The sequence below is a fragment of the Bubalus bubalis genome, chromosome 8 (assembly GCF_019923935.1).
Source record: "Bubalus bubalis isolate 160015118507 breed Murrah chromosome 8, NDDB_SH_1, whole genome shotgun sequence".
Taxonomy (NCBI): domain Eukaryota; kingdom Metazoa; phylum Chordata; class Mammalia; order Artiodactyla; family Bovidae; genus Bubalus; species Bubalus bubalis.
The window spans coordinates 105,023,189-105,048,919 of NC_059164.1; the positions used below are offsets into that span (position 1 = coordinate 105,023,189).

Genomic DNA, 25,731 nt, shown 5'->3' on the forward strand with positions numbered 1-25,731 from the left:
GTGGACTGTCTGTCAGTGAGTTGATAAGAACAGATCCAAACAATTCCTCAAATGTTGATGAGCCTTCAATGAGGTTGGGAGCAGATACCTGGAGAAACATGGTAGGTGGAGGCCCATTCTCAGGGCTGTGATCAATTAAAGCAGAAATGGGCCTTGAAGTCCTACTGGGACACATATCATAAAGGAGAGCAGGAAGCTAGAGGGAATTTCCAAAGATGCAGAGCTAAAGAAATATGTAGATGAATTAAAGTAATATACACATTTATGAAGATTAACTTCGCAATGAAGTATAGATAAAACTGCACACTGTTTACAGATGGGTTACAACAATTGTGAGGCTGATGCCCATTAAGCCGGATGGGTCTCCCTGTTGTGAACTGTTCACTCAGGTTCATTTCTGATTTGAGCCTCTGGGGGAAGGGGCGTGGCCCCTGAGTGACAAGTTGGCTCTGGGGCCTGGAGGGACAGTGACATCTCAGAAGGACTCCCTGGAGAGCCCCTCTCCCCTCTCATCCACACACACACCAGAGGGCCCTCTGCAACCCCACCCCCGCCATGAGCCCCTGCCTCCTGGGCTGTGTGGTCTTCTGTCTCCTGCAGGCAGGTGAGTCCTGGGGGGCAGGGGCCCCTTCGGGGTGCCAGCACTAAGCCTGTCCGCTGTGACTGCAGCATCGGTCCTCCTTCTCCACAGGGGCGGTCCATGCTGGGGTCACTCAGGACCCCAGATTCCAGGTCGTGAGGAGAGGACAGAGCATGACACTGAAATGTACTCAGGATCTGGGTCATGACTACATGTACTGGTACCGACAAGTCCCAGGACACGGGCTAAGGCTGATCCATTACTCAGCTGGTGTGCACACTAGCGAGCCAGGAGACATGCCCGACGGGTACAGCGTCACTAGATCAAACACAGAGAACTCTCCTCTCACGCTGGAGTCTGCCAACCACTCTCAGACAGTTGTGTACTTCTGTGCCAGCAGTTACTCCACGGCGCTGCAGGGTCATCTGCTCTCTGTTGAAAAAGACAAGGGCCCACATGCAGGATCCTAGCACTGGGAACCTAAGGCCTTGGGACCACGTGCCAGCACTGTGACCCTGATGTGTGACCTGGACAGGCCTCGATCTGACCCCAGGGACTCAGACACACGTGTCCACCATCAGTCTCTGTCTTTCCTTTGCATCCTCCCTGGATGCAGTTCAGAAAGCATCCAGTTCTGACTAGTTCTGAGTCTTCCTCATCAGCTTAAGACGTCCAGAAGGGAAGAATATTAGTAAATCAGATATATCTAGACCCTCTTGTCTCTCCCAGAACCTCATTGCTGTCTCTCTGGAAGTTTCTCCGGCAGCCTAGCTTTCAAGTGCTCCCTGCTCTTGCCCACCAGAGGGGCGGGTCTTTCCTCCTTTACTGCCTTGGGCTCAGCTCCCCTGCCCTCTGTGTCCAGACACACTGCTCTCCCCTCATCTGGGTCATGTCCCTTCCCATGACACAGGGAACTTTGTAACCAAGCGTAAGCGGTCGTGTTTGAGCAAGTTCTTGGGGTCATCAAAGAGAAAACAACCTCAGTTAATTGGAAACCAGCCAAAATCCCTTGGGAGTGCATTCCCAGGAGGAGAGACAGGCGGGAGGTGTGTGTTCTCCTTCCTGCCCCTCTTTCTTGGCATCTCAATTAACCTGGACCAGGTTGCCACCATTTCCTTCAGAGAAATATTCTCGAAGTCAAAATATTTCCTCCATGGTATCTTATTATATCAAGATTTACAAGTTCATAGGAAATAAATAGGTTAATACACATTTAAATAGGAAATCTGAAAATACATGCCTCTAATCAATCAGAAGTAGTTATGAAGACATGTTTGCAGGCAGATTCACTTGAGATCCTCTGAGCGTTTATTTTATGACATATATTTCCATTTTAGCTAACTACCATCATTGTAGTGGTGAAGCAATGATTTCCTTGTTAGGAAAATGGTCAGATCATACAGTCTTCTACCTCCAGAGGCTAAGAGTGGATTTGAAGATCAACCCTAATCAGCCAGGCTAGGAAAGCAGTAGAACTGATATGTGTGTGTGTGTATGTGTTTGTATTTATGTTGTGGGATTTTTGAAACCTTGCTTCAGAGGCTGCAAATCCATGAGACCATGGACCTTCGGCCACTAGGAGGCACTGTGTTTCCATGGTAAGCAGGGTGCCCTGGGAGGGGTTGAGAGTCACCTGGAGAAGGAAGCTTAAGGGAACCTTGGCTACATGCCTGCACCTGGGAGCAGGTTTGAGTTCCCTGAGTGGTCCTGGGACACATGGAGCCAGCACAGACTCCTCTCTGCTCAGGGAAGAGGGGTCGTGCCTGGAGCCTCAGGATGTGCCCAGGGGGCCATCTGTGGAGCAGCATGGGAAGGGGAGGGTGAGAAGTTGGGGTATCTGGTGAGGGCTGGGTGTCAGGCAGGGTCAGGCGGAGCAGAACAAATGTGTGTGGACACATGGGACCAGGGGACGAAGCTCCCCTCACACCTATCCTTCCTGGCGGCTGTCAGGACAGGGAATAGCATAGAGGAGCCAGCCCTGGGTCCTTCCCAGGGGTTCTGGGGATAAGGGCAGCCTGCAGAGACACAGAGCAGTGACGTCATAGGCAAATGCTCCAATCAGGGAACAGGAGGGTCAGCACTTTACACCACTCATCCCAGGAGCCCTGCCTCCAGCCAGCAGCAGTCCTGGGTCCTGATGCTGCCATGGGCTCCAGGCTCCTCTGCTGTGTGACTCTCTGCCTCCTGGGAGCAGGTGAGTCCTGGACACAGTGTGGGAGCTTCTGAGATGTCTTTGCCTCCCTGAGATAGAAGCCTGGCAATGAGGGCTGCAACAGGAGGCTCCCCTGTGCTCTGTCCTCAGCTTCCTTCTGTCTCCTTCCCAACAGGTCTGGTGGATTCTGGCGTCACCCAGATCCCCAAATATCTGATCAAATCAAGAAAGCAGCAAGTGATACTGAGATGTTCCCCTGAGTCTGGACACCTCTCTGTATCCTGGTACCAACAGGCCCTGGGCCAGGGCCCCCAGTTCCTTGTTCAGTATTATAATGGGCAAGAGAATGAGAAAGGAAACATGCCAGATCGATTCTCAGGTGAACAATTCCGTGACTTTAGCTCTCAGATGAACCTGAGCTCCTTGGAGCTGACAGACTCAGCCGTGTATCTCTGTGCCAGCAGCCAAGACACAGCCCTGCATGATCAGGTGCCTCTGGGACAAAAACACTTCTGCCCTAGCTCAGGAAGTGGTTGTGAGGGTGACTGCCTCTCTTCCAGGCCTAGATAGATCCAATAGACTCTCCCAGAAATTCTTCCTCTGCTCTGTTTTAATGCTCCCAAAGATCATGCTAGGTAAGTATTATTTTACCTGTTCATACATCTGAGGGGAACTGACTTGTCCACATCTTCTATGTCATTGCTTTCAGAGCAAGGAATTTGATTCAAGCCTGTCCTCATTACTTTTGGTCTTCGCCCCCATAAAACTTTCCCCCACATAGAATAAATGATACACAGAAACACACACACACGCACACAAACACACACATACACACATACATGTTTTAAAGCAATTGGCTCACATAGTTGTTAAGGCTGGTAAGTCCAAATGCTGCAAGCGGGTCTGGTGCTACTAGAGACTGAGGGGGAGCTGATGTTTAAGTTCAAAAGCAGAAGGACTAATGGTCCAGTGTGAAGGCCATCGGCTGACAATTATCTCTTACTTGGGGGAAGATCAGTGTTTTCGTCTATTCATTTCTTCACCTGGTTTCATGAAGGCCACCGACATTATGGAGGGTCATCCGCTTTATGAATTAAAATGTTAATCTAATCTATTATTAAAAAATACATATTCACATGTTGAAAGTGAAGTCGCTCAGTCGTGTCCGACTCTTTGCGACTCCATGGACTGTAGCCCACGAGGCTTCTCCATTCATGGAATTTTCTAGGTAAGAATATTGGAGTGGGTTGCCATTTCCTTCTCGAGGGCATCTTCCCAACCCAGGGATTGAACCCTGGTCTCCCACATTGCGGGCAGACGCTTTACCATCTGAGCCAAAAAATATCCCTCTTTGGAGCACCCAAAATAAAAATAAATATCCAAGGCAGAGTCTAGTTGACTTATTGGATTAGTCAGGACACCACCTTCCAGGGCTGCACAAGAAGTTAATAAGCATGAAGTCCCTGGCAGGTGACAGGACTCTGGATTTCTTGACTCCCTTTGCTAATCTCTGACAGCCTCCTCTAGTGCTTCCTAGGTGCAAAAGTAGATATGGACACATTGTGACTTCAAACCCTATACTTGAGGACTTCAGATGTCATAGGAAAGAAAGTAATTATGCTTGCCGGTTCCATACATGAGATAAACAGAGCATGTAACTTACCCTCAGGCGTTTTTACATTAACTTTATTGCCATATGAATTATAGTTAACATTTGAATAATGTGAAGTTTGGGGGCCCTGAACCAGCCTTAACCCTGCTGTAAAATTTGTTTAAAATTCAATCAACCCTGTTTATGATTTCACATGCTCAGATTCAACCAGCCACAGTTGTGTGGTACTGTGAAAAGGGAAAGTGAAAGTCACTCAATCGTGTCTGACTCTTTGCAACCCCATGGACTATGCAGTCCATGAAATATAAATTCTCTCCAGGCCAGAATACTGGAGTGGGTAGTCTTTCTCTTCTCCAGCAGATCTTCCCAACCCAGGGATCCAACTCAGGTCTCTCATACTGCAGGCAGATTCTTTACCAGATGAACAACAAAGTCTGTAGTTAGTATCTATTAAAAATTCCACACAAAACTGGACGCATGAAATTCAAAACAGTGTGGTCCAAGGGGTCCGCTATATATACATTAACGTTACACACTGCACAGTGAACAGATGAATGGCTCTGATCAATCCATGTGTGTGTGCCCATGGAACGTTCACCTATAAAGACTGTGAACATTTCATCACCAAAAATCCTCTGAGGCCCCATTCCCAGGCCTGTCTCCTTCCCTGACAACCAGCAGTATGATTCCTGTTGCTGTCATTTTTTTTTTTAAAGTTCTCTTTAGCCCAGAGCTAAATATTTAAGCGATTTCTCCTGGAAAGTATTTTGGTTGAAGAAGTTCTTGAAAGCATGTAAGCATCATATCCATGTCAGGGACTATCCTATCTGGAGATGGATGGTTTGGAAAATGACCATCCAAAGGTCTTTTCTGCTGGTACAAGAATTTTTTTTTTTTATGCACTTTCATAAATTTCTTTTCTCGTGCACACATTATCTGAAATGATTTTATGATGCTATTTTGAGAGGAAGTCCTCATCTCCGAGGAAATTCCTTTGAGGTCCCATGTGATATGCACACAGCACGGCCTCCTGCTCACACACTGGTGCTGGGACTGAGCAGGCAACCAGCAGCAGCAATTTGGTGAGAGATCATTTCATGTCAGGAGAAAGCTTGCGTTTGATTTGACCCCAGTGTTCGAGTCACAGGAGTTAAATTGTAAAGTCCCCCTTTCTGTAGCGCCCTGGCCTGGTCACTAGTCTCCTGCACTGTGGGTCTCACTGTCTCTTGGACCAGAGACATTCTGAGCACAGGAATGGATCCCATGGACTTGCCAGGCCCCGATTCAAGGCTTTTTTGTGGCTACAACATCGAGCTCATTCATTGCTTCTGACTTTAGTTTCTGTGTTTTTGTCTCTGAGGCCCAGGGAATGGTTAGTCACCCAGACCCCAGACGTGTGATCGGGTTCCGTGGAAACCAGATCATCAGGAGGTCACCACGGTCACCCACTCATGACCACGTGCATGATATTCAGGTTCAGAAATTATTGAGAATTTGAAAATCAGAGCAGCAGAGCATGGCAGCCAGTGCAGGGTCCTTCCAAATGTGAGGTTTGTGCATGTGATCCAGTCTGGGGCTCTAGGATATCGGTTACTGAATGGCTGCCCCGCTTCACAAGGAAGTACCCCCATGGATGGATGTCTCAGGTAAAATTGGAGCATTTTTCCTTTACCCTGGGGTCAGCCATCTCTCCTGACATCCCTCCCACGTCTGTACTCCTTTGTGCCAACATGTCGTCCGTGGTGCTGGGCAACCAGCTTCTTTCCTCAAAGCAAGCTGGGTCACAGGACTGAGGCGGTTCGGCTTGCTGTTCCCCAACCCCTCAGACACGACAAGAAGCATGTGCTAAGGTGGACATGAAGGACCTGAGCCTGCGTGTGAGAGGCCTCCTGTCAGTCGGTGAATTAATAAGAAAGGGAGCCCAAGGATTCCTTAAGTGTCGATGAGCCTGCCCTAAGGTTGAGGGACGAGATTCTGGAATCTAGTGCTGCACTTATTTCCTTCTTAGTATAAATGTCTGATCATACAGTCTTTTACCTCCACAGGCTAAGACTAGACTTGAAGATCAACCCTAATTCATCCAGGCTGGGAAGGCAGCAGATAAGGGATGTGTGTATGTGTGTGTGTGTGTGTTTGTGTGAGTAGGGGTTGAAAGTGTGGAGTGCAAATTTGTATTCTTGTTTTAGATGGAAGGCACAGATCCATGAAACCATTGGCCTCTAGGAGGCACTGTGGGCCCATGGTAAGCAGGGTGTGATGGAGGGGGTTGAGAGTCACCCTGGAGAGTGTAGCTTAGGGGAACCTTGGCTACATGTCTCATCAGAAAGTAGGTTTGGCTCCCTGAGTGGTCCAGGGATGCATGGACTCAGCACAGACTCCTGACTGCCCAGGGGAATGGGGACATGCCTGACGCCTCAGGATATGCCCAGGAAATCTTCTCCTGGAGCAGCATGGGGAGTGGAGGGTGAAGGGATTAGTGTGGCTGGTGAGGGCTGCGTGATGAGTGACTGACAGGGACAGGAAGAGAAGAAAAAGGCATGTTATAGGCATATGGGGGCATGAGCACAGTGCTCATTTCACACCCACCCTTGGCTGAGGGGCTGTGCAGAACAAGGAATGCCTTAGAGGAACCAGCCCTGGGTCCTGCCAAGGGATCCAGTGGACAAGGGCAGCCTGCAGAGGCACAGATCAGTGATATCATAGGCAAATGCTCCAATCAGGGAAGTAGGAGGGTCAGCACTTTACACCACTCACCCCAGGAGCCCCGCCCCCAGCCAGCAGTAGTCCTGGGTTCCTGATGCTGCCATGGGCTCCAGGCTCCTCTGTTGTGTGACTCTAAGCCTCCTGGGAGCAGGTGAGTCCTGGACACAGTGTGGGAGTTTCTGAGATGTCTTTGCCTCCCTGCGATAGAAGCTTGACGATGAGGGCTGCATCAGGAGGCTTCCCTGTGCTCTGTCCTCAGCTTCCTTGTCTCCTCCTCAACAAGCCTGGTGGATTCTGAAGTCACCCAGACCCCCGAGTACCTGATCAAATCAAGAAAACAGCAAGTGATTCTGAGATGGTCCCCTGACTCTGGACACAGATCTGTATACTGGTACCAACAGGCCCTGGGCCAAGGCCTCCAATTCCTCATTCAGTATTACAATAGGGCAGAGTATGAGAAAGGAAACATATCAGATCAATTCTCAGGAAAACAGTTCAGTGACTCTAGCTCTGAGCTGAACTTGACTTCCTTGGAGCTGATGGACTCAGCGGTGTATCTCTGTGCCAGCAGCCAAGACACAGCCCTGCATGATCAGGTGCCTCTAGGACAAAAACACTCCTGCCCCAGCTCAGGAAGTGGTGCCTGAGTGTCAGCTGCCAGCCTGCCAAGCCCAGTCTCTGGTGGAGCGATAGACTTTCCCAGACATTCACTTCTTGATATGTTTTAATGCTCACTAATGTCATCATTTTATCTGTTTGTACATCTCAGGGGACGTGAGTTGCCCAGATCTCATACTTCATAAATGTTTCAGCTAGCATCCCGGCTCAAGTGTATTCTCAACACCCGTGGTCCCTTTGCTCATGGATCTGTGTACACAGCAAGGTATATACACGCATTGTATTATGTGTAACAAGATACAGTTTGGGGCTCTGTGATATGAACTGTTACTGAATGAATGGCAGCCACACTTCACAAGGAGGTATTCCCATGAGAGGAATGTCTCAGATAAAAACTAAGCATTTTTCATTACCCTAGAGTCTGCACCTCCCTCCACGTTCCTCCTGCCTCTGTACTCCTTTGTGCCAAAATGTCATTCTGTGCCGGGCACCCAGCTTATCTCCACCCAGAAAGGTGGGTCACCGGCATGAGGGGGCTCTGCTTGCTCCCTCCCCCCAACTCGGGAATCACGGGCTGCTGTGAACATGAAGGAGGTGTACCTGCATTTGATCGTCTGTCAGTGAATTGATTAGAAGCAGACCAAAGAATTCCTCAAATGTTGATGAGCCTGCAATGAGGTTGGGAGCAGAAACCTGGAGAAACACGGTAGGTGGAGGGACTGTCTCAGGACTGTGGGCAATGTTGTGGAAAGGAAGTCTTGAAGTGCTGCTGCTAAGTCGCTTCAGTTGTGTCCAACTCTGTGCGACCCCATAGGTGGCAGCCCACCAGGCTCCCCCGTCTCTGGGATGTTCCAGGCAAGAACACTGGAGTGGGGTGCCATTGCCTTTTCCGCTTGAAGTGCTCTTGGGACACATATCATAAAGGGCAGCAGAACACCAGAAGGATTTCCCCAGGATTCAAAACTTCAGAAATATGTAGATAAATACAAGTAATTTACATGTTAATGAAGACTTATGTCTGGACTAGAACATACAAAACATTGAATCAGTTTAACATCTACAGAAATGCCTTTAACATTTACAGAAAGGTTACAGCAACCTGTGAGAGTACGTCTCTTGTTCTGGATGGGTCTCCATGTTGTGAACTCTTCACTCAGGTTCATTTCTGATTTGAGCCTCTGGGGGAAGGGGCGTGGCCCCTGAGTGACAAGTTGGCTCTGGGGCCTGGCAGGGACAGTGACATCTCAGAAGGATTCCCTGGAGAGCCCCTCTCCCCTCTCATCCACACTCAGACCAGAGGGCCCTCCTCCTGCCCCACCCCCGCCATGAGCCCCTGCCTCCTGGGCTGTGTGGTCTTCTGTCTTCTGCAGGCAGGTGAGTCCTGGGGGCAGAGTCCCTTTCTGGGTCCCAGCACTAAGTCTGTCCGTTGTGACTGCGGCATCCGTCCTCCTTCTCCACAGGGGCGGTCCATGCTGGGGTCACTCAGGATCCCAGATTCCAGGTTGTGAGGAGAGTACAGAGCACGAGACTGAAATGTACTCAGGATCTGAGCTTTAGCTATATGTACTGGTACCGACAAGACCCAGGACACGGGCTGAGGCTGATCCATTACTCAGTTATCCCTCCCGCCATGGAGAAAGGAACTGTGCCCGAGGGCTACAGCGTCTCCAGACCAAGTACAGAGAACTTCCCTCTCACGCTGGAGTCTGCCAACCGCTCCCAGACATGTGTGTACTTCTGCGCCTGCGGTTATCCACGCTGCTGCACGGCCACCTCGTCTCTGTGCAAAAAGATAAGGGAAGCCCTGCAGCCTGGAAGGAGGAGAGCCCCTTGCAGGCTTCTCACACCCGGAGCCTTGGAACCCAGGGCCACATGCCTGCAGTGTGACACTGAGTCTGCAGTCTCATATCACGCCCAGCTACATCGACGTTAAATGCAGTGGACGGCTGCTTTTTTTATTTCAAAGTTTTATAACTCTAAAAATAAATGGGTTTCTATATATATAATCTCTGTATATAAATCCGTTACCTAGAATTGGTAATATTTAATTTATGTAGAAAATCTAGAAATATGTGTGTCTGATTAATCAGAGGAACTACGGAATGTAGTGCTCCAGGCTGTATTGACCTGAGCTCAGCAGTGTCTGTATTGAAGGTCTGTGTGATTCCTCCTTAGCACACCACTGTGACACCGCTGCTAAGTCACTTCAGATCAGCTCAGTCGCTCAGTCGTGTCCGACTCTTTGCGACCCCATGAATCGCAGCACGCCAGGCCTCCCTGTCCATCACCAACTCCCAGACTTCACTCAGACTCATGTCCATCGAGTCACTGATGCCATCCAGCCATCTCTTCTCTGTCGTCCCCTTCTCCTCCTGCCCCCAATCCCTCCCAGCATCAGAGTCTTTTCCAATGAGCCAACTCTTCCCATGAGGTGGCCAAAGTACTGGAGTTTCAGCTTCAGCATCATTCCCTCCAAAGAAATCCCAGGGCTGATCTCCTTCAGAACGGACTGCTTGGATCTCCTTGCAGTCCAAGGGACTCTCAACAGTCTTCTCCAACACCACAGTTCAAAAGCATCAATTCTTCAGCGCTCAGCCTTCTTCACAGTCCAACTCTCACATCCATACATGACCACAGGAAAAACCATAGCCTTGATTAGACAAACCTTTGTTGGCAAAGTAATGTCTCTGCTTTTGAATATGCTATCTAGGTTGGTCATAACTTTCCTTCCAAGGAGTAAGCGTCTTTTAATTTCATGGCTGCAGTCACCATCTGCAGGGATTTTGGAGCCCAGAAAAATAAAGTCTGACACTGTTTCCACTGTTTCCCCATCTGTTTCCCATGAAGTTATGGGACCGGATGCCATGATCTTCATTTTCTGAATGTTGAGCTTTAAGCCAACTTTTTCACTCTCCACTTTCACTTTCATCAAGAGGCTTTTTAGTTCTTCTTAACTTTCTGCCATAAGGGTGGTGTCATCTGCATATCTGAGGTTATTGATATTTCTCCCAGCAATCTTGATTCCAGCTTGCGTTTCTTCCAGTCCAGCGTTTCTCATGATGTACTCTGCATAGAAGTTAAATAAACAGGGTGACAATATACAGCCTTGATGTCCTCCTTTTCCTATTTGGAACCAGTCTGTTGCTTCATGTCCAGTTCTAACTGTTGCTTCCTGACCTGCATACAAATTTCTCAAGAGGCAGATCAGGTGGTCTGGTATTCCCATCTCTTTCAGAATTTTCCACAGTTTACTGTGATCCACATAGTCAAAGGCTTTGGCATAGTCAATAAAGCAGAAATACATCTTTTTTTGGAACTCTCTTGCTTTTTTCATGATCCAGCAGATGTTGGCAATTTGATCTCTGGTTTCTCTGCCTTTTCTAAAACCAGCTTGAACATCAGGAAGTTCACAGTTCACATATTGCTGAAGCGTGTCTAACTCTGTGCGACCCCATAGACGGCAGCCCACGAGGCTCCCCCGTCCCTGGGATTCTCCGGGCAAGAACACTGGAGTCGGTTGCCATTTAGTATGTGCAATTATTTTCTTCTTAATGGAAATGTTGGATTCTACAGTCTTTTATCTCCAGAGGCTAAGAGGCAATTTGCAGATCAATCTTAAGTCACCAGCTTGGGAAGACAGTAGAACAAGTGTGTGTGGTGTGTGTGTGTGTTCAGGGTGTGGGGTATTTACATTCTTGCTTTGGCAGAAGGCACAGATCCATGAGACTGTGGACCATTGGCCACTAGGAGGCACTGTGGGCCCACAATAGGCAGGGGGTCCTGGGAGGGGTGGAGAGTCACCCTGGGGAGGGCAGCTTTAAAGAACCTTGGCTACATGACTGAATGAGAAAGCAGGTTTGAGTTCCCTGAGGTCCTGAGGTTCCAGGACCCAGGGAACCAGTACAGACTCCTCACTGCCCAGGAAAGTGGGGATGTGCCTGGATCCTCAGGATGTGCCCAGGAGACGGTCTCCAGGAGCTGCAAGGGAAGTGGAGGTGAGGGGTTGGGGTGGCTGGTGAGGGCTGGGTGATTGTCAGCTGATTGCCTGGTGATTGCCAGCCAGGTGAGTGCCTGGCTGCGTGTCAGGCAGTGGCTAGCAGAGGACAACAAGGTATGCTGTGGGCACTGGGGACCTGGGGATGGTGCACCCTTCCACCCACCCCTTGCTCAGGGTCTGGGAAGGGCAGGAAGGGCATAGAGGGCTCACCTTTGTCCTGGCAAGGGGCCCAGTGGACAGGGCAGCCTGCAGAGGCACAGAGCAGTGATGTCATAGGCAAATGCTCCAATCAGGGAGCAGGAGGGTCAGCACTTTACACCACTCTCCCCAGGAGGCCCATCCCCAGCCAGCAGCTGTCCTGGGTTCCTGATGCTGCTGTGGGCTCCAGGCTCCTCTGCTGTGTGACTCTCCTCCTTCTGGGAGCAGGTGAGTCCTGGACACAGTGTGGGAGCTTCTGAGATGTCTTTGCCTTCCTGAGATAGAAGCCTGGAGATGAGGGCTGCAGCAGGAGCCCTCAACAATGTGTTGTTTAGGAGCACGCAGTAACCCCCCAACCCTGCAGTTCGAAGTCTGCATATAACTTCACATACTTAGGAATGAAGAATTATCTCTGGAATACAACACACTTACATTATAAACTGTTTAGAGAAAGGACACAACAACTCATAAGGCTCAAGTCCATTGATCTGGATGGGTCTCCGTGTTATGAACTCTTCACTCAGGTTCATTTCTGATTTGAGCCTCTGGGGGAAGGGGCGTGGCCCCTGAGTGACAGGATTTCCCTGGGGCCTGGCAGGGAGAGTGACATCTCAGAAGGACTCCCTGGAGAGCCCCTGTCCCCTCTCATCCGCACACACTCCAGAGGGCCCTCCGCCTGCCCCGCCCCGGCCATGAGCCCCTGCCTCCTGGGCTGTGTGGTCTTCTGTCTCCTGCAGGCAGGTGAGTCCTGGGGGGCAGGGTCCCCTTCGGGGTGCCAGCACTAAGCCTGTCCGCTGTGACTGCAGCATCGGTCCTCCTCCTCCACAGGGGCGGTCCATGCTGGGGTCCCTCAGGACCCCAGATTCCAGGTCGTGAGGAGAGGACAGAGCGCGACACTGACATGTACTCAGGATCTGGGTCATGACCGCATGTACTGGTACCGACAAGACCTGGGACACGGGCTGAGGCTGATCCATTACTCAAATGGCCCTCCCACCACAGAGAAGGGAGATGTGCCTGAGGGTTACAGCATCTCCAGACCAAGCACAAATGACTTCCCTCTAATGCTGGAGTCTGCCAAACGCTCCAAGACATCTGTGTACTTCTGCGCCAGCAGTTACTCCACAGTGCTGCACGGCCACCTCCTTTCTGTGCAAAAAAGCATATGAGGGCCCTGCAGCCTGGAACCTGGGGAGCCCCTTGCAGGCTCCTAGCACCTGGAATCTTGGAGCCCACAGACACATACTGGCAGCATAGCCAGCAATGTTTGATCTTCCTGGCACGGACCTGACAACAGGGCCTCGTGGACATGTGTCCACCCTCACTCTCTGTCTTTTCACTCTAGCTGCCACGTGAGCCTAAAGATGCTTCCCAGCTCTGACTGCTAGTCATCAGTCTGAACATGAGGCCTCCAAGAGGGAAGGTTGCTGGGAAATCAGGTACATCTAGACCCTCTTGTCTCTCCCCGGGCACTGCATGCCTGTCACTATGGAAGGCTCTCCCCCAGGCTGGCCCTTGAGTGATCTCTGCTCTTGTCCATCTTCCCCAGACGTGGGCCTTTCTCTCTCACCTTCCTGGCCCTCATTCCCACCCTTCTCTACTTCAGCCTTGCTGCTCCTCCCTCAACTGGGTCATGTCCTTGCCCATCACCCAGGGAACCTTGTAATGATCCCTAACTGGGCGTGTTTGAGCAGGTCCTCTGGGGTCCTCAAAGAGAATGCAACCTCAGTTAATTATTAATCATCCAAAATTCCTTGGTCATCCCTGAGGAGGAGAGACAAGCTGTGTGTGTATGTATTCTCCACCATGGCCTGTCTTTAGCATCTAAATAGCCTAGACCCTGATGCTGGGAAAGACTGAAAGCAAGAGGAGAAGGGGGTGGCCGAGCAAGAGTTGGTTAGATAGCATCACTGACTAACAGACATGAATTTGAACAAACTGTGGAACCCTGCTCTGTCCTGCAGTCTCTTAGATTACGTGTGAGCTGGACTGCTGGTGTTAGCGAGGCTGGGTTTATGCCCGACGCCCTTCCCCATGGTTCCTTCGCTTTTCTCTTCAGGCAGGTGTTGCTCTTTCCTACCACCTCCCAGTTCCATACCCTTCACTTTTGCTGATGAACAGCGGAGCCTGGTATGTTGCAATGCATGGGGTTTCAATGAGTTGGACTTGAGTTAGCAACTGAACACCACCACCACCAACAAAAGCTAACCAAAGTTGGAGCATCTCTCTCATCACAATCTTCTAAAAGTCAAAGTATTAAATATTTCCTGCATGAACTCATTTCTTTTCTCTTGAAATACAAAACCATAAATCAGCTATGGCAAGCTGGTTTGTGTGTTTGTGTTTCTAATTGTGTGTGTGTTCTTTAGAAAAGCAAAGCAAGCAAAAACACAGTTCAATCGGCAAACAGTAAAATATTTTCTAATATGAACACATCCATGAGTATTAAATCTGGGCAGACAATCTTGGTTTCCATGCATAGAGCACATGGGGACTCTGTGCAGCTGAGAAACTCCACAAGTTTCTAGGGCAGAGCAAGCAGACAGAGCTAGTGCCTGGGACCAGGAGGCTTAAGAGAAAGCTTTATTTGGTGTTTTTATCTCTAGAAGCCTTACTAGGATAGGCACTAATTTGCAGCCTTGCTGTCCCAGCTGGGAGCCATGAAGTTCAACTATGCAGTGCTGAGGGAGCCCTGAGGTTGCAGTAAAAGTGAAGGGAATGGAGCTGGGAGGTGGTCCAGCTCACATGTCATCTAAGAGACTTTGCAGGACAGAGCAGGGTCCTTGATCAGCTGACGTAGAATGAGAGGTCAGATTCCTGGGAACCAGCACAGGCAGTGACATCAGAGCAGTGACATCACTGCCTCACCTCCAGTCAGAGGAAGGGGGCACAGAACCTCAGCTCTCAGAGAAGCAGAGCTCTGAGCAAGGAGGTGCCTCCCAGCTCTGCCCCTCCTGCCATGGGCTGCAGCCCCGTCTGCTGTGTGGCTCTGTGTCTCCTGGCAGCAGGTGGGTCCTTGGCACAGGGGGGAATCCATGTTCCTGGCCTGACTCTTCCTGAATCCAAGGCATCATCGGGTTCTCTCCTGCGTTCTTTCTCAGCCCCAGTCTTCTTCCCCCACAGGCCTTGTGGATTCTGGAGTCACTCAAACCCCGAGATACCTGATTAAAGCAAGAGGAGAGCGAGGGACCCTTGGATGCTCCCGTGTCTCTGGACACCTCTCCATGTACTGGTACCAACAGGCCCTGGGCCAGGGCCCCGAGTTCCTCGTTCAGTATTACAGGCAGGAAGTGAGGGGAGAAGCACAGCTCCCGGATCGATTCTCAGTTTAGTGACTTTCACTCTGAGCTGAACTTGAGCTCCTTGGAGCTGACAGACTCAGCCTTGTATCTCTGTGTCAGCAGCCAAGACACAGCCCTGCATGATCAGGTGCCTCTGGGACAAAAACACTCCTGCCCCAGCTCAGGAAGTGGCTGTGAGGGTGACTGCCTGCCTGTCAGGCCTAGATAGATCTGATAGACTGTCCCAGACGTTCTTCCTCTGCTGTGTTTTAATGCTCCCAAACATCATCTAGGTAGTATTATTTTACCTGTTTATACATGAGGGAAAATGACTTGTCTACATCTTATATGTCATTACTTTCAGATCAAGGAATTTGATTCAAGCTTGTCCTCGTTAGTTGTGGTCTTTGCCCCTATAAAACTTTCCCCCACATAGAATAAATAATACACAGAAACACACACACACACACATGCACATACACACACACATACACACGTACATGTTTTAAAGCAATCGGCTCACATAGTCGTTAAGGCTGCTAAGTCCAAACGCTGCAAGCGGGTCTGGTGCTACTGAGACTGAGGCAAGCTGATGTTTAAGTTCAAAAGCAGAAGGACTAACAGCCCAGTGTGAAGGCCGTTGGCTGACAATTCTCTCTTACTTGGGGGAGGATCAGTGTTTTCGTCTATTCATCTCTTCACCCGGTTTCATGAAGGCCACCAACATTATGGAGGGTCATCTGCTTTATGAATTAAAATGTTAATTTAATCTATTATTAAAACATACCTATTCACATTTTGAAAGTGACGTCGCTCAGTCGTGTCCGACTCTTTGTGACCTAATGGACTGTAGCCCACCAGGCTCCTCCATCCGTGGAATTTTCTAAGCAAGAGTACTGGAGTGGGTTGCCATTTCCTTGTCCAGCGGAAAGTATTATGGGTAAAGAAGTTCTTGAAAGCATGTGAGCACCATATCCATGTCAGGGACTATCCTATCTGGAGAGGAATGGTTTGGAAAATGACCATCCAAAGGTCTTCCCTGCTGCTACAGGCTTTTTTTTTTTTAATTATTTATTCACATTCATAAATTTCTTTTCTTGTGCACACATATTGTGAAATGATTTTATGATGCTATTTTGAGAGGAAGTCCTCATCTCCTAGGGAATTCCTTTGAGGTCCCATGTGATATGCATACAGCAAGGCCTCCTGTTCTCACACTGGTGCTGGGACTGAGAAGACAACCAGCAGCAGCAATTTGGTGAGAGATCATTTCATGTCAGGAGAAGGCTTGGCTTTGATTTGACCCCAGTGTCCAAGTCACAGGAGTTGAACTGAAAAGTCCCCCTTTCTGTAGTGCCCTGGCCTGGTCACTAGTCTCCTACCCTGTGGGTCCCACTGTCTCTTGGACCAGAGACACTGTGAGCACAGGTATGGATCCCATGGACTTGCCAGGCTCCAACTGAAGGCTTGTTTTTGTGGCTACAACATCGAGCTCATTTGTTGCTTCTGACCTTAGCTTCTGTGTTTTTGTCTCTGAGGCCCCAGAAATGGTTAGTCACCCAGACCCCAGACGTGCGATCGGGTTCCACGGAAACCAGCTCATCAGGAGGTCACCACGGTCACCCACTCACAACCAGGTGCATGATATTCAGGTTCAGAAATGACTGAGAATTTGAAAATCACAGCAGCAGAGCATGGCAGCCAGTGCAGGGTCCTTCCAAGTGTGAGGTTTGTGCATGAGATACAGTCTGGGGCTCTAGGATATCAGTTACTGAATGGCTGCACCACTTCACAAGGAAGTACCCCCATGCAATGGATGTCTCACGTAAAATTGGAGCATTTTTCCTTTACCCTGGGGTCAGCCATCTCTCCTGACATCCCTCCCACGTCTGTACTCCCTTGTTTCAACATGTCATCCGTGGTGCTGGACAACCAGCTTCTCTCCTCAAAGCAAGCTGGGTCACAGGCCTGAGGTGGTTCGGCTTGCTGCTCCCCGACTCCTCAACTCGAGAAGCATGTGCTCAGGTGGACATGAAGGAGCTGAGCCTGCGTGTGACAGGCACCCAGCCTGGTGAGCTGCAGTCCATGGGTTTGAGAAGAGTCGGACACGACTGAGCTACTTCACTTTCACTTTTTACTTTGTGCATTGGAGAAGGAAATGGCAACCCTCTCCAGTGTTCTTGCCTGGGAATCCCAGGGACGGGGGAACCTGGTGGGATGCCTTCTGTGGGGTTGCACAGAGTCGAACACAACTGAAGCGACTTAGCAGTAGCAGCAGCAGCTATCAGTCAGTGACTTAATAAGAAAGAGAGCCCAAGGATATTTCAAATGTTGATGAGCCTGCCCTAAGGTTAGGGAACCAGATCCAGAGTCATTGTGGGTGGAAGGACATGAACTGGACTGTTGTCAATTAAACATAATAGAAACATGAGGGATTATTTGGGACACGTCAGTCATAAAGGGCAGCAGGAAGCCCTGAGGATTTTCCCTGAGATTCAAAACTACAGAAATAATAAACTACAGAATAATAAACTGAATATATGTAATAATGAACAGCTAGTTCTGGAATAAAGTATACATAAGGTTGTGAACAGTTTTATGGAAAGTTTTCAACAAATGTAAGGCTTATGTTCATTGAGCTGGATGGGTCTCCCTGTTGTGAGCTGTTCAGTTCAGTTCAGTTGCACAGTCGTGTCCGATGCTTTGTGACGCCATGGACTGCAGCACGTCAGGCTTTCCTGTCCATCACCAACTCCTGGAGTTTATTCAAACACATGTCCATCGAGTAGGAGATGCCATCCACCATCTCATTCTCTGTTGTCCCCTTCTCCTCCCATCTACAATCTTGCCCACCATCTGGGTCTTTTCAATGGGTCAGTTCTTCACATCAGGTGGCCAAAGTTTCAGCTTCAGCATCAGTCCTTCCAATGAATATTCAGGACTGATTATTTTTAGGATGGACTGCTTGGATCTCCTTGCAGTTCAAGGGACTTTCAAGAGTCTTCTCCAACACCACAGTTCAAAAGCATCAGTTCTTCGGTGCTCAGCTTTCTTTATAGTCCAACTCTCAAGTCATACATGACTAGTGGAAAAACCATAGCTTTGACAAGACAGACCATTGTGGGCAAAGTCTAGGTCGGTCCCATGTGAACAATTCACTCAGGTTCATTTCTGATTAGAGCCTCTGGGGGAAGGGGCTTGGCTCTCCTGAGTGACAGATTGGCTCTGGTGACTGGCAGGGACAGTGACATCTCCTAAACTTCTTGGAGAGCCCCTCTCCCCTCTCATCCACCCTCAGACCAGACGGCCCTCCGCCGGCCCCGCCCCCGCCATGAGCCCCTGCCTCCTGGGCTGTGTGGTCTTCTGTCTCCTGCAGGCAGGTGAGTCCTGGGGCAGGGTCCCCTTCGGGGTGCCAGCACGAAGCCTGTCCGCTGTGACTGCAGCATGGGTCCTCCTTCTCCACAGGGGCGGTCCCTGTGGAGCTTGAATTTTACAAGTTCATAGGAAAGAAATAGGTTAATACACATAAAGCCTCTTAATAAAATGCAACTGCTAGAATTTGGTAATACTTAATTTAAATATGAAATCTGGAAATATATAGATCTGATTAATCAGAAAGAGGGCTGGAATACAGTGTCCAGGCTGACTTCATTTGAGATATTGAGAGGACTTAATTTCTATTGCCTGTATTACTCCATTTTAGCTAACTCTTGTCACTGTATTGCTGCAGGAATTATTTCCTTCTTAGTAGAAATGTCTGATCATACAGTGTTTTACCTCCACAGGCTAAGACTAGACTTGAAGATCAGCCCTAATTCATCCAGGCTGGGAAGGCAGCAGATAAGAGGTGTGTGTGTGTGTGTGTGTGTGTGTGTGTGTAGGGGTTGAAAGTGTGGAGTGTGGGGAATTTGTATTCTTGTTTTAGATGGAAGGCACAGATCCATGAGACCATTGGCCTCTAGGAGGCACTGTGGGCCCATGGTAAGCAGGGTGTGCTGGGAGGGGTTGAGAGTCACCCTGGAGAGGGCAGCTTAGGGGAACCTTGGCTACATGCCTGCATCAGGGAGCAGGTTTGAGTTCCCTGAGTGGTCCAGACACATGGACCCAGCACAGACTCCTCACTGCCCAGAGGAGTGGGAATGTTCCTCAAGCCTCAGGATGTGCCCAGGGGATCCTCTCCTGGAGCAGCATGGGAAGTGGAGGGTGAGGGATCACCGTGGCTGGTGAGGGTGGGTGATGAGTGTCAGGCAGCGACAGGAAGAGAAGAAAAAGCCATGTGATGGGCATATGGGGACATGGGGACAGTGCTCATCTCACACCCACCCATTGCTGAGGGGCTGTGCAGGACAGGGAAGGGCATAAAGGAGCCAGCCCTGGGTCCTGGCAAGGGGTTCAGTGGACAAGGGCAGCCCGCAGAGACACAGAGAAGTGATGTCATAGGCAAATGCTCCAGTCAGGGAAGCAGGAGGGTCAGCACTTACCCCCTCACCCCAGGAGCCCCGCCCCAGCCAGAAGTAGTCCTGGGTTCCTGATGCTGCCATGGGCTCCAGGCTCCTCTGCTGTGTGACTCTCTGCCTCCTGGGAGCAGGTGAGTCCTGGACACAGTGTGGGAGTTTCTGAGATGTCTTTGCCTCCCTGAGATAGAAGCCTGGCGATGAGGCTGCAGCAGGAGGCTTCCCCTGTGCTCTGCCCTCAGCTTCCTTGTCTCCTCCCCAACAGGCCTGGTGGATTCTGGAGTCACCCAGACACCCAAGTACCTGATCAAATCAAGAAAGCAGCAAGTGACTCTGAGATGTTCCTCTGAGTCTGAACACCTCTCTGTGTACTGGTACCAACAGGCCCTGGGCCAGAGCCCCCAGTTCCTTGTTCAGTATTATGATGGGGAATGTATCAAAAAGGAAACATATCAGATCGGGTCTCAGGAAAACAGTTCAGTCATGCTGCCCCTGAACTGAGCCTGACCCCCTTGGAGCTGACAGACTCAGCCGTTTATCTCTGTGCCAGCAGCCAAGACACAGCCCTGCATGATTAGGTGCTTCTGGGACAAAAACACTCCTGCCCCAGCTCAGGAAGTGGTGACCATGTGTCAGCTGCCAGCCTGCCAAGCCCAGTCTCTGGTAGAGCGAGAGACTTTCCCAGACATTTACTTCTTGATATGTTTTAATGCTCACTAAAGTCATCAAAATAAGTATTATTTTAACTGTTTGTACATCTGAGGGGACATGAGTTGCCCATACCTCATACTTCATAAGTGTGACAGCTCGCATCCCGGTGCAAGTTTCTTCTCAACACCCGTGGTCCCCTCGCTCATGGAACTCTCTCTGTACAAGCAAATTACATATACGTGTTGTGTTGGCATCTCCAGATCAAGCACAGAGAACTTCCCATCATGCTGTAGTCTGCCAACTTCTCCCAGACATCTGTGTACTTTTGTGCCAGCAGCTACTCTGTGGTGCTTCTTGGCCACCTCCTCTCTGTGCAATAAAACAGATGAGGGCCCCATTCAGGCTCCCAGCACCAGATGCCTCAGGGCTTTGCAGACCACATGCCTGCAGTGTGACCATGGGTGTGTGGACTAGGTTGGCCTGAGCCTCACTCTTGGGCCTCGAGGCCATGGGTCCACCATTGATGTCTGTCTTTCCTCTGCATCCTCCCTGTGAACCAGGAAGATGCTATTCCAGGTCAGACTCCTAGTCATCACCTGAGCCTGAGACTTAGGAGGGAAGGTTGTTGGTAAATAGATACATCTAGATACTCTTGTCTCACCTCAGGCAGCTCATTTCTGTCTTTCTGGAAGGTTCTGCTGCAGGCTGGCTCTCACATGGTGTCTGCTCTTGCCCACCTTTCACGGAGGGCAGGACATTCCTCTCCCCACCTCCCTGCATCAGCTCCCTGGTCCTCTCTACTGCAGCCACAAGCTCCTCCCTCATCTGGGTCAGGTCCTCTCCCAAGTCACAGGGAGGATTTTAAAAAGCCCTCTCCATGTGGCCTGTTTTACTCAATATGTATAGAGTCATCTAAGAGAAGCAAACTTTAGTTAATTAAAGTGAAGTGAAGTCGCTCAGTCGTTCCCGACTCTTTGCAACCCCATGGACTGTAGCTTATCAGCTAAGACTGCTGCCATATCCTGCCTGTGCACGATGGGGTGTTGCTCCAGCGCCCTTTGTGTATCATCTCCTGTCCAGTAAACCACTGACGTCTCTGTCACTGTCTCTGGACTCATTCTTTACTGTCCTGGACGACCACAGGGCTTGCAGGCCTGCAGGGTGCAGCCCAACAACAGGTGACCTAGAAAGGGTGAGCCAGAAGCACTGGCCGAGGCAGACTTGTCCACTGCAGACTTCCTTCTTCCAAGAAGGAACACAAGGCCATTCATCCCAATTCTGATTGAGTGTCATATTTGAAGCTTCCTGGAGATCAGGCAGTACCCAGATGATGCAGGATATTAGGGACGTGGAAAGGACTTTCACCACTAATCTCTTGGCAGGAGCTAGACAGTGGTCCTACCTTAAGCGAGATAACACGATCAACATATTTTGGTATAGGAACGCTGGTAGCAGAATGCATCAGAAGGGAGATAGAGTCCGGGTGGGATGTACCATTAGAAGACAACTGAAATATTCTGCTTTAAAGATTATGAAGGGGATGCTGAGGGTCTTGTGGATGATATAGAGGAGAGGCTCTGGTTTTATCCTGGCAGATCTGATTGTGGCATTTGCTAGGAGAAATACTCTTAGAGGCTTCCCAGGTGGTGTTAGTGGTAAAGAATCCACCTGCCAATGCAGGAGACATCAGAGTCGTTCGATCCCTGGGTCGGGAAGATCCCCTGGAGGAGGGCATGGCAACCCACTCCAGTACTCTTGCCTGGAGAATCCCATGGACAGAGGAGCCTGGTAGGCTACAGTCCATGGGATGGCAAAGAGTCAAACATGACTGATGTGACTTAGCACACACACACACAATCCTCTTAGGGAGCCCTAGAATGCGGGCTCATTATTACCAGTGCTTGGTCCTCCTGGGGTCTCTGTGGGACTCACAGCTTGTTCACCAATGTCTCTCTCTCTCTTTCTAACTGGGACAGGCCACTGTCTTCCAGCTGAGTGTCTTCAAACAGCAACAACATAGAGTGACTCACCTTGGGTCATCTAAGCTAGTCCCGGGTTGGAAAGCTGTCTGGACAGCCTATGGGCCTGGTTTGGTGTCCAACATGCTAGCCATGCACAGGGCTTTGGAGATCATTTCGGCTCAGTTCCTGTGTTGTAGCAGCTGCAGCAACTGTAAATATGCTGTCACGTGCATGAAGTGATTAAATACTGAAACACTGGCGCATTTCTCAAACTTCATATGAGATACATTAGAGTCCCTAGTGGTTGTCCATGACTAAGCGGAAGTGTGCGTGTGTGTTAATCGCTCAGTCCTGTCCGACTCTTTGCGACCCCACAGACTGAAGCCCACCAGGCTCCTCTGTGCACAAATTCTCCAGGCCAGAATACTGGAGTGGCTTACCATGCCCTTCTCCAGGGGATCTTCCAGATGCAGAGATCGAGCCCGGGTCTCCTGCATTGAAGGCAGATTCGTTACCATCTGAGCCACTGCCGTAATTACCCCATCATGATACAATTCCAGGGGTGAATGTGTTGATGTTTTGTGCTTGCTCCTAGCTGTTGCTCAGTGAGTATTCACTGAACAAATCAAGATGGCCTATAAGCTCTACAGGGACTTGGGTAGGAGCTGCAGGTCTGCGTTTTGTTCACACCTAGGGATCCAGACATAACCGATGTCTGTTGGGTAAAAATTGGAATGCCCTAGTTGCCTGAGAATCCCAGGGACGGGGGAGCCTGGTGGGCTGCCGTCTATGGGGTTGCACAGAGTCGGACACGACTGAAGTGACTTAGCAGCAGCAGGTACTTGGACGGATGGTACTGTTGCCGACTGTTTTGGTTGTTTCAGGTGCTTCTTTCTTCTTCGTGATTCCCTGGAGCCTCGTATCTATCACGGAAGCTCCTGTGGAACAGATGATAGATCTGGGCTGCAGGCGCTGTGGGGTTCAGAGGCCTGCGACCTGGAGAATGTGCTGCTTTGGCCACAGGGAGGCGCTCTGGCTCCGCTGAAACGCCGAGGCTGGTGGGGGAGGGGCCGAGGAGGCGGCAGGGAGGTGGTGAGCAAGGGAGCAGGGCCTTGGCCTTCCATCCTTGTTATCAGTAGGGTGCATCATTTGTAGACTTCTCAAAGACATCGAAGTCATTTTCAAACTGAGATCCGTTTGCCTTGTGCTCTTTTCTTGTGGCAGCCTGTTTGCTTTAAGCCCAGCCAAGCCCTGTACCCTGAATACAGGCACAAGTGAAGTGAAAGTCGCTCAGTCGTGTCCGGCTCCTTGCCACCCCGGGGACTATACAGTCCGTGGAATTCTCCAGGCCAGAATACTGGAGTGGGGAGCCTTTCCCTTCTCCAGGGGATCTTCCCACCCGGGGATTGAACCCGAGTCTCCCGCATTGCGGGTGAATTCTTACCAGCTGAGCCACAAAGGCAGCCCCTAAACAGGCACAAAGACTGGCTTATCTCCTGTATGGCCCTCGCAGCACTCTTCCCAGGGTCTGGTCCTGGCTGGCATCATGGTATCCTGCCTTTTAATGATGGACACCGGTCCAGAACAGGACTATGGCCTTTCGGTTCTCCTCCCTCCACACAGCTGGGCAAAGGCGCTCCAGGGAGTTAGTTGTTCAGTCGCTCAGTCGTATGGGACTCTTTGCGACCCCATGGACTGCAGCACGCCAGACTTCCCTGTCCTTCACTAACTCCCGGAGTTTGTTCCAACTCATGTTCCGAGTCGGGGATGCCATCCTAGCATCTCATCTTCTGTCGTCCCCTTCTCCTCCTGCCTTCAATCTCTCCCAGCATCAGGGTCTTTTCCAACGAGTCAGCTTTTCACATCAGGTGGCCAAACTATTGGAGCTTAGACACTGAGAGAAGTGGTGTTTTGAATGTTGTCCTGGCTGACTGAGCAGGGAAGAAGGAGATATCTTGAAGGGGATATAGTTTGTCTGAGAGCAGCTCTTGGAAGGGAGCGGGACAGGGGGAGAATCTATATAATGAGGAGAGCAGCTAATAGCCAAAGAGCTCACTGTCAGAGGACTATCCCAGCCCAGTGGATTCAAATCTACCTTCTGTCAGAATCTATATAAGGCATGAAAAGGGGAAGAAGAAACATCCTTAGGCACTGGGGAAACTGACAGGGACACTGACGTCACAGACAAAACCGCCAACCAAGGCCGAGGAGGCCAGAGCCCAACCACCCCCCACCCCCACCCCACACACACACCCAGAGCACCCACCTGACCCTGATCCACCATGGGCTTCAGGCAGCTCTGCTGTGTGGTCCTCTGTCTCCTGGGCATAGGTGAGTCTGGAGTTCACACGGGCTGTCCCCGGACCCCAAACCATTTCCCTGTGGCTGCAGCAACACCCTCCCCTCTGGCCTTTGTCTGAATTCTGTCCTTTCCTCCCAGCCATCTCCGCGGACCCTGGGATCACTCAGATACCAAAATACCTAGTCATGGGAATGGCGGACAAGAAATCTTTGACATGTGAACAACATCTGGGACATGATGCTATGTACTGGTATAAACAGAGCGCCCAGAAGCCGCCAGAGCTCATGTTTGTCCACAACTACCAGAAACTCACTGGAAATGAGAGTGTTCCAAGCCGCTTCTGGTCTGAATGCCCAGACAGCTCTCAGTGCCGCCTGGACCTGAACGCCCTGAAACCACAGGACTCCGCCGTCTATCTCTGCGCCAGCAGTAGAGACACAGCCCTGCAGAGGCAATTCCTTCCTGTGCACAAACCTCCAGGGTCCAGACAGGAAGCCGTGGGGGCCATCCAAGTCTTGGTTTGGCATTTCCCATCAGACCATAGCCCTGTCTGTGGGGTCACGTGGCAAGGCGGTGAAGAGTTTCTTCCCAGACATCAACAGTGTATGCCAGGCTTGTCCTGAGAAAGACTGTGCCAAGCCATTCAAGTTTAAGCAGTTTCTTCATCTGCTTTTCCCAATCGCTTTGATCCTCTGGGAACCCTTTCGTAAGACCCTTGGCCCTCTGGCCACAGCAGTCCTACCTACCCTCCTTCTAAAAGGTGCTTTTTCTCCGACTTCACCTTCCATCCAAGCTAGACCTGGATCTCAGCCCAGATCCCAGCTCCAGATATGCTCAGACCTTCTTCAGAGCACCTCGTTCTCTCTCCAGGGCCTCTGTCTGTTCCTGCCCTTGAGGACCATGGACCCCCGATCCTGTTGGGATCGCTGTTCTCCAGTTCACCCTCCTGGCTGCTTGTTCAAGGGCTCAGCCCCTCACTGGCCTCTCTTCCACTCCAGCCTTAACCCTTCAGGCTTGATTCTGTTTTTCTTCTGTCTCTTCAGGTCTTCACACCCTGTCATATCAGCCATAGAGTCCGATGTCCTTGGATCATTGCTCACAGCAGGCAGTGAGAACAGGCAGCGGCCTCCTGATGTTTCGGAGCACAACTTTGTGTTCGGGGTTGTCTTTGCTGAACCCCGTATCTTCCACCCTCGGGGTTGCACATACCCACAGCTGGCAG

At 50.4% G+C, this 25,731-nt stretch overlaps 1 pseudogene and 5 gene segments (V, D, J or C); all 6 read left to right on the plus strand.

Annotated features, from left to right (window-relative positions):
* Positions 1-97: 97 nt before the first annotated feature.
* On the plus strand, positions 98-1,050 carry LOC123466068. The segment is given in 2 exon segments: positions 98-604; positions 692-1,050. Coding segments are annotated over 2 exon segments (408 nt in total).
* Positions 1,051-2,110: 1,060 nt separating this feature from the next.
* On the plus strand, positions 2,111-3,747 carry LOC123466067. The segment is given in 2 exon segments: positions 2,111-2,774; positions 2,908-3,747. Coding segments are annotated over 2 exon segments (540 nt in total).
* A 5,243-nt stretch (positions 3,748-8,990) lies between these two features.
* Positions 8,991-9,616, plus strand: LOC123466069. The segment is given in 2 exon segments: positions 8,991-9,039; positions 9,126-9,616. Coding segments are annotated over 2 exon segments (522 nt in total).
* A 2,645-nt stretch (positions 9,617-12,261) lies between these two features.
* LOC112586563 lies at positions 12,262-13,029 on the plus strand. The segment is given in 2 exon segments: positions 12,262-12,601; positions 12,689-13,029. Coding segments are annotated over 2 exon segments (390 nt in total).
* A 6,651-nt stretch (positions 13,030-19,680) lies between these two features.
* LOC123466030 lies at positions 19,681-20,173 on the plus strand (annotated as a pseudogene).
* A 4,232-nt stretch (positions 20,174-24,405) lies between these two features.
* LOC102402879 lies at positions 24,406-25,719 on the plus strand. The segment is given in 2 exon segments: positions 24,406-24,538; positions 24,648-25,719. Coding segments are annotated over 2 exon segments (534 nt in total).
* Positions 25,720-25,731: the final 12 nt, after the last annotated feature.